This window comes from Scylla paramamosain, chromosome 7 (genome assembly GCF_035594125.1).
Source record: "Scylla paramamosain isolate STU-SP2022 chromosome 7, ASM3559412v1, whole genome shotgun sequence".
NCBI lineage: Eukaryota > Metazoa > Arthropoda > Malacostraca > Decapoda > Portunidae > Scylla > Scylla paramamosain.
In genome coordinates, this window is record NC_087157.1 from 34160886 (window position 1) to 34180692 (window position 19807).

At 35.7% G+C, this 19807-nt stretch overlaps 2 protein-coding genes across 12 annotated transcripts in view; one reads left to right on the forward strand and one right to left on the reverse strand.

The window, feature by feature from the left end:
- Positions 1 to 5264: 5264 nt before the first annotated feature.
- Positions 5265 to 19321, forward strand: LOC135102442 (F-box/LRR-repeat protein 15-like). 10 transcript variants are annotated; one of them, XM_064007738.1, is made up of 9 exons: positions 5405 to 5422; positions 7058 to 7086; positions 7276 to 7458; positions 8743 to 8950; positions 9917 to 10069; positions 15447 to 15542; positions 16079 to 16297; positions 17365 to 17558; positions 17690 to 19321. In XM_064007738.1, exons 4-8 carry the CDS (start codon positions 8744 to 8746, stop codon positions 17542 to 17544), a joined length of 855 nt encoding a protein of 284 aa, XP_063863808.1. In that variant the 5' UTR covers positions 5405 to 5422; positions 7058 to 7086; positions 7276 to 7458; position 8743; the 3' UTR covers positions 17545 to 17558; positions 17690 to 19321. The 10 variants fall into 10 exon arrangements, 9 of the variants coding, with proteins under 9 accessions (XP_063863807.1, XP_063863803.1, XP_063863804.1 ...); XM_064007737.1 differs by lacking the exons at positions 5405 to 5422; positions 7058 to 7086 and adding an exon at positions 5265 to 5401; XM_064007733.1 differs by lacking the exon at positions 7058 to 7086 and having other exon boundaries at positions 5280 to 5406.
- The window catches only part of LOC135102441 (histone-lysine N-methyltransferase E(z)-like), a 32559-nt gene continuing 31459 nt past the window's right edge, over positions 18708 to 19807 (reverse strand). For both annotated transcript variants that reach the window (XM_064007729.1, XM_064007731.1), the window contains one exon: positions 18708 to 18928. In XM_064007729.1, coding sequence (XP_063863799.1) covers positions 18868 to 18928 — 61 coding nt within the window. In that variant the 3' untranslated portion in view covers positions 18708 to 18867. The remainder of the gene's footprint in view (positions 18929 to 19807) is intronic.

Genomic DNA, 19807 nt, shown 5'->3' on the forward strand with positions numbered 1-19807 from the left:
AGCAACACTGCTGCCAGATATACGCACATCTATGAATACTTAGCTTTCTTGTGACGATGTCGCAAACCTAGGTCTATCGTGACAATTGCACTGCATACGTAGTCCTGTCTTGTCTCACTCATAGGTCCATTGTGGCGACATCCTCAGACATGTCAAACAAATGTTAAAATCATTAGCTTTGTTGTGACACACATATGGCAGTCCTGACGATGTCATGATACTGTTGTGACAGTCGTTGTGATGTCATGACAGATTTTCTGTGATGATAACATCATGATGAACCTGTGATGCCAATGATTGTGTCATGGTAAATGTACACATCACAAAAACAACATGATAATGTAATGATGCTATGTTGGGTACAAAATATGTTGATTTCCACAAGTTTTTAAAATCATTAAATTTTTGTGATGTTCTAAGAGTATGCTATGACTGTCCAGGGTTGTGATGCTAGACTAAAATTATGCATCGTGATAACACTGTGACTGCTATTAGTAGTGTTGTTGTGGTGCTTATTGTGGTTGTGTACACAGGGCTTAACTGGGAAATAACCGTAGAAGACAGAAAAAGCATAACTCTTAGACAGAATGTGAGAGAATCACTTGATGGAGTCTTATGTATGTGCAATGAAGAAAATTAAGAAGGGAAAATATCCAGACTGTCCGTGACCTCAGTGATTGAAATGCTTCTTGTAACCAAGGAAATAAGATAGGGAAGCTAGTTACCAAGGTACAGGTTAAGTTATTTTTTTAACTTCTCATGACTAAAGAGAAATATATTTCCCGTGAAATTTATTAATTGTCTATGCATATAAACCATACTGTTTTTATTAATATATTTACTTTTGTGGTTATACTTAGGAAAAGAGGGATAAATTTGAAAATAGAATGTGTCTGCTAGCAAGGGAAGTCCATTCACTCAAATCATTCCGTGTGGTTCACATTCCAGACAGCTACACAAGTCAGTCTGGCTGTTGCAGGACCTACAAAAATATTCTTTAATGCAGTGCACATCAAAACTGAAGTTGGTCATGATGGTGTAGGAAAGGAGAGAGAGAATTTTGTTGAAGAAATCTGCTAACTTATCTTGAATGCACAAACATAATTAACTACTATATCATCTTTATGTAGGAAGTAAATTTATAGTGATGAATCTATGTATATGATATGATATGTATTGATATGTATTGATGTTGGTACTTTTACATATGTTACTCAGTTGAAATTAGAAGGAAGTTATTCACATACAATGAAGTCAATTTATTAAAGTAAAAAACATTAAGGTGAAGTTATGCTACTTAAAGAGTACTTAGGTATCTGTTACTCAGTTTTTTTCATCAGATGCTTCCAGTCATGTTTAATTAAAGAAGACCATTTGTATTTTTATTTGGTGATTCCTCTCAGTACTCTTCAAAACCTTAAATGAAAAGCATGCTGTAAGCAGTATAAAAAGCAAACTAAATGTAGAGGGATCTCATGTTGGAAATTTCAAGCTATTGAAAACTTCAGCAGGATGGGGAAGGTATACTTGTTTTTATGATAATATAATTGTGTTGATTCAAAGGCTAATATGCAAATCAAGTTTTATTGTAGTACATGGTCAGTATGTTGACCTGACATAAATATTTTCTTTTTTTAGAGCAAAAAATATTTGGTGCTGGTCTTGAAACATTCAGGACCGGCCCAGGGAGATGTGATGTAAGGGTGCCAGTGGATCTCATCACTGATTAGTGCATTTTAATTGTTTTCTTTATTGTTGTTATTTGACTGATGACTTCTTGAACATTATGTTTGAAACCATAGTGGATCAGAAAAATCTTGATATTTTTAGAACAAAGTAGTTTCTATTCTTATTTTGAATGGGATATTGCAGATGATTACTAGTACCATATGCTACAAGCACTTTATGGAACCATTGGGCTCCATGAAGTAACAACATTTATGCATCAACAAATTCATCATGGTGAGTGATAGTGCCAGATTGTGAATATTAGTATGAGATATAACACTCAGTTATCATCTTGACCTGTTCTCAAGTATATATGGTATGTCTACCCTACCTTCCACTAAGATACAAGAAATTCTTTGTGTGATTTATTTGTGAGAATTGTAAATTAACAGCGGAAGATATTTTTCTGATAAAGAAAATTAAATAAGTAGAAGTCCAGTGGCTTGAGTGAAGCAAAGACAAAATTTAAATTATCATTGGAGCATCCCAGTACCAGATTAATTTGTATATGCTCTATTTTTTCTCAATATTTTTATACTTTATGTTTACTGTTGAATTTTGTTGTGATTTTGTTGGTTCCATTAAAGTATTTAGATTTTAAGAGGTGTAAGTGAAAGTTTGCAGGCTTAGATATCTCATTAAGAGCATGTCAGTGGGTTACGTAACTGAGGGAACAACAATAAGTTGTGGAAAATTAACTTGTTAAGCGCATTACAGTGTTATTGGTGCATATCACGTTTTGACAGCTAGAACGTTTTGGCTGTGCAGAGCTACCTGGGTCCATTAGTAGTTATAGTTATTGCACTGGTGAGGGAAACCATAACTTCCAGAGTATTATTAAGAGCTTCTCCATTTTGTAGAACAGCACAGTTTTGCCTTGAGGCAGTGGCCTATTGGTAAGCTGTTCCATTAACAAATTTAACCTGTTAGATCATAGTAATGTTTTAGTGTTACAGGATGAGAAAAGAAATCTGAGGATAGGGTCAGGTATAGTCATGTTATTTTGTATTAAGACTATACACACTGGCAGGCTATGCACAAGTATGGCATGCTATTTAATGTATGATGAATTCCCAACCTTAATTACAAAACTGGAAATTATTAAATGTCAAAGGAAGTATTGATAAAACACTGGTTGTGTATAAATATTAAATGTGTGGAGTTATGAGTGTACTGTTTCTTTTCAATGGATTATTTTTTATTATTTTTGGGGAAATATACAGATGTGATTTCACATTTTGACTTTCACTGTCTTGACCTGGCCACAGATGCATATCACTTGCTGTTTCTTTATTTTATGATATTTCATAGAGATAGTCATACAGGAGGAAACAAAACATCTTTTCAGACAAGCTTTGCAAAATGTGAGGAGTTTCAGAGGGACAGACCGTAACTCAGATAATACCCAGGGTGAAAGCCAAATTAAAGATGAAAAGAACCCCTAGTAGTGGCTGCAAAAAAGAAATATGATGGTGTGGCAGGCAGGTACAGGGTACCTGGAAAGAATGGAAATGGAGAAAGTTTGATAGGACTCTGTGTGAAGCAAGAGCTAGCAATTGCAAACACATGGTTTAATAAGAAAGCAATTCATAAGTTTACATAGTAGAGGCAAAATCATGGTAAAGGCAGAGGATGGTAGGATGTTGGCAGGAAGAGGTGGGAAGGAGGTGGCGAAAGTTTTGGGAAACAGCTGAGGAGGTGAGAAAACCTGACATTGGGGCACTGGGGAAAGATACTTAAGTTACTGTATTAAGGGAGTTAAATGAGGCAAGTTTAACAAAGGAGTAGGTGCAGACAGCAGTAAGGGAGATGAAAAGTGGAAGAACACCATGCAGTGGAGTGTTTGAAGGCAAGCGGGGTCAGTGTCATCGAGTGGTTGGTTAGATTGTTTAATGTGTGTTTTCTGACTAGCATAGTGCCACTGGAATGGGCAAGTGCATGTGTAGTTCCACTGTATAAAGGAAAAGGGGATAGGCAGGAGTGCTCTAATTACGGAGGTATCAGTGTGGCAGGTAAGGTGTGTGGTAAGGTATTGATAAAGAGACTCAGATAAGATACAGATGGGGTAATACGTGATGTACAAGGAGGTCTGAAGAGGGAGGGCCTGTGTAAATGGTGTTTTCTGTAAGAGAGATTTGTGAAAAGTATTTAGAAAAGGGGAAAGAACTATTTTAAGATTTAATGGATTTAGAGAGGGCATATGCCAGAAGTGATAGGGAAGGAATGTGGGATATCTTGAAGTTGTATGGTGTTGGTGATTGGTTGTTAAAAGGTGTAAAAGTTTTTATAAGAACAGTAGAGCATGTGTAAGGGTAGGAAACAGTACAAATGAATGGTTTCCAGTCAAAGTGGGGTTATGTCAGGGATATGTGATGTCACCATGGCTGTTTAACATCTAGGTGGATGATGTGGTGCAGGAAGTTAATGCCAGAATGATGGGTGTAGGAATGGGTCTGGCAACAGCAGAGGGTGAAGAATGGAACATGAATCAGTTGCTACTTTTGGATGACAGCACTGGTGACACAGAGAAGTTAACTAGACTGGTGATGGAGTTAGTATGGTAGGCTAAGAGAAGAAAACTGAAAATTAGTGCAGGAAATAGTAGGGTAATGAGGTATTCCAGGGAGGCAGGTGTGGGACAATCGGGTGTGGTACAGGAAAGTAATTGCTATGAAGGGGCCTTGTTTGAGACTAAATTTTTCAAGCTGTGTGGCTGATCCATAAAGTGAGGGCAGGAGTGCTTTCTCTCCTCTGTCAGAGGCCAAAGGTCTAAGAGAGTGGTGTGAATGAGTATGACTGTGAAAATTGTTTGCCTTGTCTTGGCTATCCTTCCATTTTCTGGGGGGAGTCAACCTTGGTATGTGTATGTGTGTATCTATTTCTTTCTTTATTTTCTTTCTTTCTTTCTCTCTTTCTTTAATAATAATAATAATAATAATAATAATAATAATAATAATAATAATAATAATAATAATAATAATAATAATAATATTATTATTATTATTATTATTATTATTATTATTATCATTATTATCATTGTTGTTGTTGTTGTTGTTGTTGTTGTTGTTGTTGTTGTTGTTGTTGTTATTATTATTATTATTATTATTATTATTATTATTATTATTATTATTATTATTATTATTATTATTATTATTATTATTATTATTATTATTTGTTGTTATTGTTGTTGTTGTTGTTGTTATTTCTACTATTACCATTATCGTCCAATTTTATTTATTTATTTTTATTTTTGTTTTACATGAGTTGGTGGTAAAGGCCTGAGTATACATCCTGAATGACCTGTACCAATAATATTAAGATCAGCACATGTAGATGTATATGTAGATTTGAGCTGTAGCCTTTGTAGAGGTGGCTCAAAGAAATTTGTTTCTTGCTAGATTTCTGACTCGGTTTCTTTTCTCTGTACTCTGTGGAGTGTATTATAGTTATTACTAGAGTAATTACAGTTCATTATTGTAGCATGCGAATGCTGACCACACCAAGCTGTAATGTATTGCCCAAACAAGAATATTAAAGACCAGGGGAAGGGAAATCATCGAGGCTGCAGGTGAAACGCGGCGCTGTTGAGAAGACAGCAGCAGGAGTCACCTGTGGCTGGTGGCGCTGGGTAGCTGTCAAGCACCACTCGTGACTCTTCCCGTTACAGGACCATGTGAGGTGTCGGGTGATAATAGTGTGTTTTCAAGTTGCTTTCTAGAGGAATTTCATGCAGCACACTAAATTTTATTGTAACTGTTCCTTCACCTATTAGAGGAGAGTTATTACACCGGCACTCCTCGTTCCTCCTCGGCCGGGTGTTTTGGTTATTTCTTTTCTTAGTTAATGTTTGCATTTATATGTTGTTACATTTCATCAATTTCATTAGTACCTTTTTTCATTATCTTCTTATTGTCAGGTAAGATTAAGTTAGTGTTCTTGAGGGGAGGATATATTAGGCTAGGTAAGGTTAGGTTAGTTTTATTAATAGTGGTCCAGGGGGGAACGAAGCCCTCCTGGTTAGGTTAGGTAATGTCAGGTTAGGTTAGTGTCTTAAAGGGGGTTCCAGGGACTTTTGTTCTACTCATGACAGCACATGTTTTCCAAGTTCCATCTCATGTCCCTCATTTGAGTTCAGTGTCTGTGATCCAGGGATTCTTGACAACCACACATCTTATGAGCTTGAAAGTATATATATATATATATATATATATATATATATATATATATATATATATATATATATATATATATATATATATATATATATATATATATATTGTTGCAACACCAAGCATCTTAGGAAGATATTTCAGTAATAACACAGTATACTTGAATTTTATGGAACCATTAGATACAGGCATTATGCAGATTGAAGTTTGTCAAGATATGCATGCCACATCTGTCATAAGCAAAGGCAAGCATAAAATATTTGGTATTTTTTGATAAGAAGTCTGTCCCCCACCCCTTTCCATCCCCATAGCCCTCCCTAACCCCTCAAACAAGTTTGGAGGCCTATTGGGAATCGGGGTTTTTTGGGGGGATGAAAATAAGTGAAATAAGGGTGTTAAAGGATCTAAGGAAATTTACCCTAATATTTTGAATTTCCCTAACCTATCCTAGCCCCTAGACCCCTTCTGCTTGGACGTTAATGTAACCTAGCATAACCTAACCTAGCTGGTGGGGCTGTGCCTCCCCTGGAACCCCCTCCCCCAGTAGGACGTTAACCTAACCTAGCATAACCTAACCTAACCTAGCATAACCTAACCTAATGAGGGACCTCAAAAATTATACTGTTATGCCTTACCAGTATGGTGTGGAGATTCTCAGGGCAATGGAGGTGGATACAGTTTGGCGGCTTCCTTAAACATGGAACCTCTTCATTATGTCTGTATATTGTATCTTAACCATTGCTGTTGCTAAATATCTCACATAGTGACTTCTTTTCCTGCTGAACACTGGCACTATTTGCTTTACATCCCTCTATTGGGTAGCCATATTAACAAATGACAGTGAGCCTTTATCAGAACACCTGACATGTCTCTAAAACAAATGAAAAGTGCAACTGAACCTACTGTAGAAAGTCATAATTGGCAGCCTCAGGAATGGCCTTACAAGTGGCAGCGTGTGATTGGAGGGATCAGCTGTATAGATACCAGGAAATCCTAATATACCACTACCCACAAATCCCAGTTATAAACAAAAGGAAATTATTTCAGTGTTTACTCTTGACTGGTGCAGAGCTCACTGGACTTAGAAAATATCAAATATCTCCACACTCGCGAGTGTTATTACAGCCATACTAGTCACGTGCCCCCTTGTTTTTTTACAGCAAGGTCACTGAACCCTTCTCCATGACTTGTGAGTTTCGTGCTTGTAGGTAATACGGACGTGATATCCAGATTAACAAAATATTCATGTACCACATACTTGTTTTACTTTTTACCACTCAAATGTACTATGTAAATTAACATTATGAAACACTTATTTTATGGATGGTATGATGTTTATTGTATGTATTTGGAACTGAACTCACTTAAATTCAAGCAGGTGAAAGAAATGCCTGATGGAAGTCCAAGGAATGGAGACAGCTTTTCCTGCAAATTTACCTGCGATGGCAGTGACTTCTAGGACATGAGGCATCATGTTGCCAGTCAGTCTGGTGCTGCTGCAGTGACTGGAAACATCCAGGTTCCTGACCAGAACTTGTAGTACATTGACCTTCAAGATCAGGTATTCCAGTTGGCAAACTTCTTTAGCCATTTTTATCCATTATTGTACAAAGTGCACTTTTTTTTTGTTTTTTATTTATTTATTTTTTCACAGCAAGATTGGATGTAGAACTATCTTAAAGGCTCATAAATTATTATTCCTTATTGTCATCCTGCCAGATTCTTGTTTTATACCAGCATTTACTGTCCATTTTTACAATTTACAAGACTGGCAAAATTCAGTCACCCCCTAAGTGACGGGCATTTGGCGCAGGAACCTCTTTTCATATATATATATATATATATATATATATATATATATATATATATATATATATATATATATATATATATATATATATATATATATATATATTTAGAAAAATTACTCTTATTCTTAGAGTTATATTTCCTTTAATAGAGATCCTAGAATAATAAAACAATAACATGAGAAGTGCCTGTTCTCCTTTCTAATGGTGTTTTTGTCTGACTTGTTATTTTAATTTACCTGGTAGTAAAGGTTGAATAACAATGTATCATCAGTCATTCTGGAAGGGTGATGGCCATTGTGCCCATTATGCAGAATATGGCAATTGCTACGGTGCGCATGCCTGCAGCTCCTGTCTTGTCTTGCCCCATCTGTCCCTCACTGCCCTCCCCACATCTCAAAAGGAATGTTCTTCCAGAAGTTCCATAAATGTGATTCCTTGTCCAACATTGCTTAATGGGAATGGACAAAATTGGCTTGCATTTGCACTAGGCCATGCATTGGGATGAAGGCAGATCACCTCCTTCCATGGTTCTTGCTTTGTATGGACTACCAGATGGAAAGTCACAAAAAAGTGGTAGGGAGCAGCTTTGTAAGTGTTGCCAAATAATGTTCAAAACATTTCTCTCCCACCTCCATTTGATTTAAGGCAGGAAGATTGTCTGGTGCATGTATGTGTCACCTGTCAAAGCCCTGAGACACACACCACTGTGTCACCCGTCGTTTAGGGGATTAAAAAAAAATTATCTTTAGATTTGAATACAAAAGGCATTGGCAGAACTCAGAGTGGTTATATTAACTGAGCTAATTTGCTCTTCATTGGTATGACTGAAATCATACAACATCTGCTTTGGAAGTCTAAAAAAAAATGTCCTAAATTCCATCAAGCCAGATAGCTTAAACTCTCTGTATGTTTTGTTAATTTGGAAATGACAGAGAACTTGGGGTATTCAGTGTAAGGATTTGGAGGTCTTTTCTTGTACTTCATATTACTTTAAACTGTTTTCTGAATTACCTTTACTGTTCTCCCCCTCATAGCATGATGTCTGCAAAACCTGAGCAGTTGACTGATCTTCCATGGCAAGACATCATCTTTCAACACATATTTCCCCACCTTTCTGTGGCAGAACTGTGTCGACTCTGTGCAGTCTCCAAGAGCTTTCAGAAAGTTTCAAATGAATATTTTTATACTTGCAAACAATTGGACTTTTCTAACTACACTATGACTGATGATAACTTTCAAAAGGTAATTTACTTTTAATATTCAAAATTTAATTCATACATGTAATCACTTAGTATACGATCTTGGAATCAGATCTCCATTGCACATAACATAAAAATATAGTCATTAAAGTTTAGGGGAATTAGTTAAAAGGAATATATAGGGCAATTGGTGTAGGTCAAGCTCTAGTACATCAGTGAGTCTGGTAAAAAAAATATGATAAATAAATAGATAAATAAATAAATGATAATGATAACAATAGTAATTAAAAAAAAAAGTTTCTTGTTATATATACTAATTACCTATATGTATTTGCATATGTCAAAATTCCCACCCAGCACAGAAAAACAAACCTTCACCTCTTTTGAGATTATTCCATGAGCTTTACTCCCTTTCTCCCTGGGAATGGATGGTCAATGAAAAGGGAACCCCCCTATGCCACTGGTGCACATGCACAGTGGAAGCTCAGCTCAACACAACTTTCCAGATAAATTTTATTTCTTCTACAGTGACACTCAACCATTCTCCTCCTCCACATTGAACATGGCTACCTTTCACTAAAAATTTGAGCTGGATATTTTTCACCTTTTTTGCTAAAAGAATTTCCACGTACTTGGGTGTACTGTGTCACCTCTGGAAATATTTTATTTAAATTTTGAGATGCTATCTCAGTCATGTCAAAAACATAGCCAGTTTTTGCCATTATTTTCATTAAAATTCTAATGTGAATTGCATCTGATGAACTAAAACTGAACCCTGTGTCAGTAGTGACCAGACTATATATATATATATATATATATATATATATATATATATATATATATATATATATATATATATATATATATATATATATATATATATATATATATATATATATATATATATATATATATATATATATATATATATATATATATATATATATATATATATATATATATATATATATATATAATTTATTTATTTATTTATTTTTTCTTCTTCCAGATAATTTCTCATTGTAGAAATCTTCAGTGGTTATCAGTTGCTGGCTGTTCATGGCTCAGTGATGCTCCTCTTATGATTGTCTTCAAGCAGAACCAAAACTTAGTACATGTAGACCTCAGCAAATGTGTTAACCTTAATGGAGGAGCTTTGCAGGTATTTTTCATGTTTTTTTTTTCACTTACTTTTCTTTGCTGTAGTACAGTAGTTTGTAAGATAATGCCTTGTTACCATTATCAGATTTAATCAGATGGCTAACATAGGTCCAGTATATGTACGTATCAAGGAAAAGGAAATCAAAGTGAGTTGGTAGTTATGGAGGGATGTATGTATGGATTGGGAGTATGTATTATCTTGGAAGATACAGTATATGCAATAATCTAGGAAATGTAGGGTCACTTTAGGTGTTCTAGTTGTTAATTGAGCTGCTACAGAATGAAAGAAAGGGTCAGTGATGTCCAGACAAAGTGGGAGGATAGTATGTTCATATGTGTGTGTGTGTGTGTGTGTGTGTGCACACATGTACATATATTTACCAGTTTGTAGTATACAGAGTAAGTTATAGGCATATGGTCCTGTCTTTACATTTATCCTTTATGTGATGTACATTCTGGCGGTCACCTTTTCTGATGGCCTATTCCCAATATCTAGATTATTTTGGAGGGAATACTGTACATTTTTTTTTTTTTCCCATATCAAAGCATTTTTCCTTTTTCAGCTTTGTGTCTCCATCAGAGATTCAGCCTCTCTCTCTGTCCATAGAACAATCTCTAATTTCTTTTAGCTCATTTATTAATTCACATATTCACATATGAATGGAAGCATAAGAGGGAAGAGGAATGTCTGTGGAGGAAGGAAATGAGTACACATGGTAAAGGTTGAATGGAGAAAAGTTGGGAATGTACAAATGGGACACAACCTTGAAGGCTATTGTTGGAGTTTTGTCAACACATGTTTCAATCTCCTCATTGGATCAGATGTGGGAAATGTGCATGGATTTATTATGATGCAGCTGGAGTAAACCATTTCTGCTGTCGGTCTCTGATATAGAGAAACCCAGGTATCCTTGCACATGTAATTTTGATGTTAACCTAGAAAGATAGTATCAAGTCTCCTCTCTCTCTCTCTTTTCTTCCTTGAAGTGATAGCTGTTTAATTTCTCTTATTTCTTCATAAGTTGGTTTTCCAGCTCTGGCCTGGCACTCTCTCAATTCTTGTTCTTTGTTTTCTTTCCAATTTCTTTGTATGCTTTATTCTTTTAAGAGACCACATACCTTCAACATATTCAAATTTTGTATAATCCTAAAGGTATTGAATTTAATTTGCTCAAGCAGGCAATTCATATTCTGAAAACTTATTATTATAAAAAATTTTTCCCATGAAAATAAATAAAAATAAAAATAATTATTTTCAATCCCATAGCACACACAATCATTTTCAGCATAAAAGAGGGATTATTCCTAGTAACTAACATAGGTAAAAACTTTACAGTAGAACCTCTGAACAAAAACAAGTCTGAACATGAATGTTTCTGAATCACTGCATCATGCTGAATGTGAGGACAAAACACACTCAGCATTTCTAAATGAAATGGCACTGCACAGCTGTATCACACTGAATGTGAAAACAAATCATGTACTTCAGTGGTGGCTACATTGCTGCATCACACCAAATGTGAGGACAAAACATAGTGTAGTGGTGCTGTACTGCTGCATCACACTTAACGTGAAGACAAAACACACACTTGTGTGGCAGCCACATTGCAGCTTTGTGCCAAATGTGAGGACAAAACACACCCTCATGTGGCAGCCACACTGCTATGTCACACTTAATGTGAGGACAAAGCACACACTTGTGTGGAGGCCACATCACAAGCGTCATGCCAAATGTGAGGACAAAACACACACACCATATGCCAGGCTTTGTGGCTGCCATAAATAAGCATTTTTCAGTGTTTTCAGTATTACGTGTTATGCGAGACTTGAATTTAGTGCTATGGCTTTGGAAGAAAGTAAGCACAAGACTTGTAAAATATTACATAATTACAATTTACCAACATAAAGACTTACAAACAGCTTTATCAAACCTAATGCTTTTGTAACTCAGGGAGTATCTATATACTTTATTTCCAGATATCGTATTTGTTTTCTTGTTATCTTGTTCATTGTTCTTGATACTGCATTCATTGTGTGAATGTGAAGGGCAGGAAGAAGGGAGAAGTGTCCGGAGAGGTCAGAGAATTGATAGAGGGGCAGATATGTTTAAGTATGTTAATGTTGGAGGATCAGGTCATGCTGAGATGGGAGAGGTGAGGTTGAGGCGAGTAGATGAGGGAATGGAGAGGATGGAAGGGGCCAAGGTGAGGGGATTAGGTGAAGTAAATGTAGATGAGTTGAATAAATATTTCATAGATAAATTGCATACAGAACAGTTAGCAAACATCACGTATAGAGCAATAAGATCAGAGAAAAATTACTCTAAATATATGACTGTTAGGTTAAAACACTATATAGGGCAGAAGAGAAGTATATATAAGAGATTAAGGGCAGGTGAAGAGGTTTTAAAAGCCACAATATAATGAATTAGTTAGAACAGTCAGGAGGTTAACGAGGAAAGCAATTATGAATTAGAGGTAGCCAGCCAGGTGAAGACGGACCCCAAGGGATTTTATCAGGTATACAGGACGGGGAATAAGGATACTATAGGTCCATTAAAGGCAGTAGATGGTGAGCTGGTTAGTTCTGGGGAGGAGATTAGTAAAATTCTGAATGAGTATTTTTTTAACTGTCTTCACCCAGGAAAACATGCAGGATATGCCAAATAGTGAACAGATGTTTAGAGGAGATGAGAATGAGAAGCTGACAGATATTTCCATAACTAAGGAGATAGTGGAATAGGAGATAGATAGGCTAAAAAAAGTTCAAGACACCAGGACCAGATGAAATATATCCCAGAGTACTTAAGGAATGCAAGGAGGTTATTAGTGAGCCGTTAGTTTCTGTCTTTAGGAAATCACTTGAGTTAGGTGAGGTACCAGTAATGTGGAGGCAGGCTAATGCAGTACCCATCTTTAAGAAAGGAGATAAAACTTTAGCATCTAATTATAGACCTGTCAGCTTAACTGCAGTTGTAGGTAAAATAATGGAGTCAATAATAGCAAAGAACATAGGGAGCATTTAGACAAACATAACTTGATAAATCAGTCACAGCATGGCTTCACGAAGGGAAAGTCTTGCCTGGCAAACTTGTTAAGTTTTTACAGTAAAGTGTACGAGGTAGTAGATAATGGTGATAGTTATGACATCTTATATCTGGACTTTAGTAAAGCATTTGACAAGGTACCCCATCAGAGGCTCCTGAGAAAGGTTAGGGCACATGGGATAGATGGGAGAATGTTAGGCTGGATAAGGTCATGGCTAAGCGACATGTGACAAAGAGTTGTAATAAACAGCTGTAAATCAGAGTGGGGTTATGTAATTAGTGGGGTGCCACAGGGATCAGTATTAGGGCCATTGTTTTTAATATATATCAATGACTTGGATAGTGAAATAAGTAGTGATGTTAGTAAATTTGCAGATGATATGAAGATAGGTAGATTAATTAGGTCAGAATCAGATGCCATTGACTTGCAGGCAGATTTAGATGGGATGAATGAATGGACAGACAGATGGCAAATACAGTTTAATATCAACAAATGCAAAGTACTTAGTGTAGATAAACGAAACCCACACAGTAGGTACACAATAAACAAATGAAACTCTGGCAGGTTCAGGGTATGAAAAAAATTTAGGATTTATAGTTATCTCTGAACTCCATCCAGGAAAGCAATGCATAGAGGCCAGAAACAGGGCAAATAGGGTATTAGGATTAATTTTTAGGAGCGTTAAAAGTAGAAGGCCCGAAGTAATATTAAAATTATATTTGGCGCTGGTCAGACCTCATCTAGACTACACTATGCAGTTCTGGTCCCCACATTACAGGAAAGATATAGGTCTGTTAGAATCAGTACAAAGGAGAATGACTAAAAGGATACAGAGGATGAGGAGTATTCCTTATGAGGCAAGACTGAAGCTGTTAAATTTACATTCTTTAGTGAGACATAGGTTAAGAAGGGACCTGATAGAAGTCTTTAAGTGGTATAAGGGTTATAACAAGGGGGATGTAAGCAAAATTCTTAGGATCAGCAACCAGGATAGAACAAGAAATAATGGGTTCAAGCTTGAAAAATTTAGGTGTAAGAAAGAGATAGGAAGAAATTGGTTCTCAAATAGAGTGGTAGATGAGTGGAACAGACTCAGTAATCATGTTAGTGCTAAGACATGAGAGAGCTTTAAGAGAAGATTAGACAGGTTTATGGATGGGGATGATAGGTGGAAATAGGTAGGTATATTTCATACAGGGACTGCCATGTGTAAGCCTGGTCGCTTCTTGTAGCTTCCCTTATTTCTTATGTTCTTATGTTCTTGTGTTCATACTGCTCTTTTAGACAGGGTGGAATCAAAATTTTTTTGTCTCATTAACTCCTCCAGCCTCTCCTCTCCTCCAGTCTCCAGCCTCTCTCTCATCACTGCAATGTAGCATCTCTAACTATTTTCTACCGCTATTTTCATGCTGACTGCTCTTATGATCTTGCTAACTGCATACCTCCCCTCCTCCCGTGGCCTTGCTGCTCAAGACTTTCTTCCTTCTCACACCCCTATTCTGTCCAAGAGTTAACCAGTATTCTCAATCACTCATCTCTTTCTCTGGGAAACTCCGGAACTCCCTGCCTGCTTCTGTATTTCCACCTTCCTATGACTAGAATTCCTTCAAGAGGAAGGTTTCAAGACACTTATCCTTCAATTTTTGACCACCACTTTGGACCCTTTTCTGGGACTGGGATCTCAGTGGGCTTTTTTTTTTTTTTCCCTTGGCCAGTGTCCCTCCTACATATATATATATATATATATATATATATATATATATATATATATATATATATATATATATATATATATATATATATATATATATATATATATATATAATATGGGCAGTGCCACCATACATATTCCTATGCAATATTTCACACCTCAAACTTCTAAACTCTTCACCTTGCACCGTTTGTAAATTACTTCCTTCTTCACTTTGAAGGTCATTGCTCCTCTCACTCTGTTCTTGACAAAAAAAAAAAAAATAAATAAATAAATAAAATAAATAAATAAATAAATAAAGATCCATGTCCAAAGAATAAAGATACTGCTGTCAGATCCCAGAAATGCTTATTAATTTATGTGTAAAGTGGCTTTCAGCAATTCATTGTGAATCTAAAAGCTTTTCTCATTGGAACACCACATAATGTATTTGTTTGTCTAGTGGAAAAGGGCTGATTTTCACTGAACACAGTATATTTGGATGAGTTGTGAAGCATACTCTGTGCTCTACACACTGGAACCCAACAGCTAAACTTATGCCTCACTGTTAAATGTGTGACTGTCTCAAAAACATCTACCAACATCTATCTCAACAAATTTACATAGTTGGTTTCTTATAGGTCCTGGCAGTCAGGTGTAAGAAGCTGAAGTCACTGCTAGTAGAGGGCTGCCCATGGCTTACTGGTGGAAGTCTGCAGGTTCTGATGTTGCATCAAGTATGTATCCAAATATATCTTTTCAGCTTGTTGTTATAATTAATTTTAACATAATTGAATAAGTAGTGTGTATGTGTTAAAAAATTGCATGAAACTTGGTTTTCTGAAAATGCTATCCTGCACTATGTGCTGAGAACGTATTTTCTCCTAAAGATGTGCATATATTGCTTTTTAAGAAATAACATTTTTACTAGCAACTATGAAAATAAAGAAATTCTAGAATTTTTTTTAGTAATGAATTGTAATGAATAAAAACCATGTCACCCAATGAAATTACAGGACAGACAGCATCATTAGGGGCATCAAGTCATCTTGTGGATGATTTTCTGAAATGCGTATAGGGCTCACATTTCCAAGTTAACTTTAAAGCGTTTAGTTGTATGTGGTTGCTTTAGGCAATCCTATAAAGTTATGCATATATGAAACAGTTCACATGCTTTTCTTTTATATGAATTTGAATCTTTCATGCTTTGTGAATCATTGCCTGACCTTGACAGAAATACCTACATATTTATTAAAATTCATGTTATTTTCAGACAGAACTGCACTATATAAATGTTAGTGGCTGTTGGAGTATAGAGGACCAAGACCTTGTACAGTTTTTCCAGAAATTTACAAAGTTAAAAGAAGTGAGACTGAATCAAGTAGAACATGTAACTGATGCCAGCCTTTACCATCTTGCCTTAAACTGCAAGAAACTGGAGATACTGGAGTTATCAGGCTGCTGGAGGATCACAGACAAGGGAATTAAGAAGGTAGAAAAACCAAAAAGTTTTATATAAAGGGCATTTAAAAGTTCTCAGTTTTACCCCCAAAAAATATGTTGCTGCCAACATATTCAGGTTCCAACCAACATCATCTGGAAAACAGCATAAATGTGTATGACAGCCTTAGCCATAAAGGGGCAAAAATTTTCCTAGCAAAGCTCAGCTGTGTCACCAAAGAAGGGCTGGTTCTATTTCTGGATCTTGTTGAAAGCTAGAGATTTAGCCTTTACAACAGCTTTTCCATAATGCAGTCTTGTGTACAGTTTTCTTTTTGTGGTCTGATCTGCTCTTTCAAATATTACTTTTCTTTCCTTTCTTCTAAAAACTATATTATTTCTTTTGTTGTTTCAATGTTGTTGGCTGCTGGACAGCCATGCACATCATGTAGCACCTACATACAAGATTTGTTTACCTGCAGTGGCTTGGTTCAAGAGAGAGGGAATGGATGATAACAAAAATGAGAGAAGAGATGAAGATCAGAGAAAACAAGTGGATAAATTACAATATAGAAAATGAAGATCAAATTACTGTTGAGCTCCTTTTTGACAACAGTAACATTGAAACAAAAAAAGAAAAACTATACAATTTTTGGAAAAAAAAAAAAGATTAAGAAGAATATTAAGTGATATGTATTTGAGAGAAACAAGAGAGCAGATCAGATCACAGGAAAAGAAACTGTGAACAAGGCTGCATGAGAGAGGTGTCGTTGCAAAGATTAAACCTCCCAACCTTCAACAAGAACCAGAATCAGTAGTCCTTTTTAGCATTATGTGATAACCTATGGCAGGTTATGCTTTGTTTGGTCTGGCTTAACTAGGTTATAATCAACCTGGTGCTGACTTACAAAAAATTTGCAAAAATCATCTTTTGGACTTGTTTGAATATTTTGTTGCCTTGCCACTATATGCGGACTTCCAACTTAAGAATGCCAACGTGGAGGTCTTACTGCAAATGAAAATACATACAACAATCATGATACAAGTAAAATTAAACCTTTATGAATTTGGGTTAACTGTCACTATTATTATTATTAATCTTTATTTTTTAAATGGCAGATTGTGGAAGCTTGTTCAACATTGAAAAGTCTTAATGTGAAAAGCTGTCCAAATATTCCTGAGCAGTACCTGTGCTGCCTCTGTGCAACAGGTATTAAAATTACATCAAATTACACATTGGCAGACATGATCAAGAGGAGAAAGTATGTTGATCGACTTCATATCAACATACAAATTTAGGAGTCTTCTTTTGGGTAATACCTATGTGTAGACGTCAATAATGATTATCATTGACAATTGCAAGTTAAGCATTATTTGATACCTCATTCACATACCATTTTCATTTTGTGGCATAAACCATGTATTTTCTGCTCTCTTGTCACAGGGCTCCACACACAACCAGAGGAAGCCAAGATTGCTGGCCTCATTTATTTACAGAACCACAAGACTGAAGAAAGCAGGATTGATGGCCTTCTGATCCTGCTGGGCAATAACAGTAAAAAAAGGCCATCTGAGGGTTACACCATGTTACTTCTCAGTTATGAGCTGAACACTGACCAGTTTTAATTTATTTAGTGTTCACAAATAAACTGTATTGCTGCAAATTAGACATCCTGCATTAATAGAGCTGCTTGCACCATCCCAGCAAAAATTGAGATAGCTGTGTATAACACTCTATTGAGCTCTTAACTTTTGAGTGGGAGTGGGTGAATTCCGAAGGCAAGGATGAACGTTGCCTAAAAGAGAAAAGGTTCATTGGACTATTGATGAAGGTGTAATGCTGCTGAGCAATTTTCCATGTTAGAAGGTTACCATCCAAATGAGTAGTCCTCATAATGCAGAAAAATTTCCAGGGTTAATACACATTGTAACAACAGCTCAACCAGTGCAGGGAATGCATCAGCCAATCAGAGTAATCCCTGTCAAGTTATAGCTCAGCTAACTGGCTAGTGGCAATTTTTACCATTTTTCACTTCTTATTAATATTGTTTTTCTTTGTTTAACTATTCATGAAATCATTAACTGAAAACTCATTCAGAATTTAGTATAACTTCTGAAGCCATAATACAGGTTGTAAGAAAAGTATTTATGTAATGAATGTCATTACATGATTACATGAAACATTGACATCATGATCCTGAATCATTTAGTAGAAGTTTGCCAAAGTTTGAGCACATTTTCCCATTTTTTTAAATTTTGGTGCAAGCAGCTCTTCTGATGCAGGACACCTCAGGGATACTTATGCTAAGATAATTATCAGTTTGATGTCTTGAAGCAGTATTTTTGATATATTAATTTAATTAAGTGAGTTACAGATAATGTGCTAAGCACGTGTATCACACCATTAGTGCATGTTGTATCAATAGTGGCAGAAATTGTAGGTATGTTAATGATCTAATAAATAGATTTTTAAAGTTTTATTGAACATTCAACTTGAACAACTGTTGCATTTAATAGTTTCTAAAATGTGCACCACATGGGCACATAATTCAAGATGACAGAAGATCAATACAAAACATGGATTGTAAAAAATGTAATTGTTCAACTACATGATGGCATCTCTTAAAGAAACTCCATTTCTCTTTCAATGCCAACAAATTTCAATTGTTCTGTTGGTCCATATCTGCAAGAAAGAGTTACAGTTATTAGAATATTTAAAAAATGCAAAGCAACTTGACTTACTCGGCAATAGGTCATATCTGTAATGAAGCACCACAAAACTTGGCAGTTTACATTTAAGAATTGAGGAAATACTTTCCTTCTTTATTTTCAGATAACTAAATAATCAACTAGGCCAAGGAGACCATCTCAACATAAGTGTTCATTTCAGCCATTCAGCCTTTGACAGTCAAACAATAAATTTCTGGCTTTATCTGTATGGTGTCCATTAGTTGTGAATCATCAGATCAGCTATTTTTTCTAGTTTGATCTAGTATGCTTTTGAAATGTACAACCTTGAAACAACACATTCTCAAAATAATGTACATAAACTATATCCATAAAATATTGAAAAACATCATCTGTTTAGAAGAATTGTCTGACAGGTGACAATGCAAATGCAAAAGCACCCTGAGCTGCAGCTTGAGCTCCAGACCCATTTGAGTTGATCATTCACTTTTTACATATCTCATCATCAGAATACAAGCCAGAGTTCTGTAATCCTTCATTAATTTTGTATTTGTTTATATGGTTACCTAAGAAAAATGTCAATCAATAAAACTTATCTCCTTTTGCAAAGAACATACACTGTTGTTACAAGGGCTGACTGAGTGTATGTAGAGGTAGGTGTTTGTAATAGTCTTCACTCAAAAATTTCTTATGCTGGGGCCCATTAGTAACTTAAGTAAGATTTATGTTTGGGATGCTGATGGATGGTTCTCAGCTGGACTGGGTATTTGCATACCTACAATTTTCCCTTTGTATAATGAAATTCACCAATAAGTATGAAATTTAAATATGACAGTTTCCATTTAACTGCTGAAGAAATTACTATTACAAGGAG

What these genes read in the sequence shown, in the direction of transcription:
- LOC135102442 (XM_064007737.1), top strand. Translation starts at nt 8,744, where the DNA reads ATGATGTCTGCAAAACCTGAGCAGTTGACTGATCTTCCATGGCAAGAC. An exon ending in CTGATGATAACTTTCAAAAG is followed by an intron (nt 8,951 to 9,916) that starts GTAATTTACTTT and finishes TTCTTCTTCCAG; the next exon opens with ATAATTTCTCATTGTAGAAA. An exon ending in CAGACAAGGGAATTAAGAAG is followed by an intron (nt 16,298 to 17,364) that starts GTAGAAAAACCA and finishes TTTAAATGGCAG; the next exon opens with ATTGTGGAAGCTTGTTCAAC.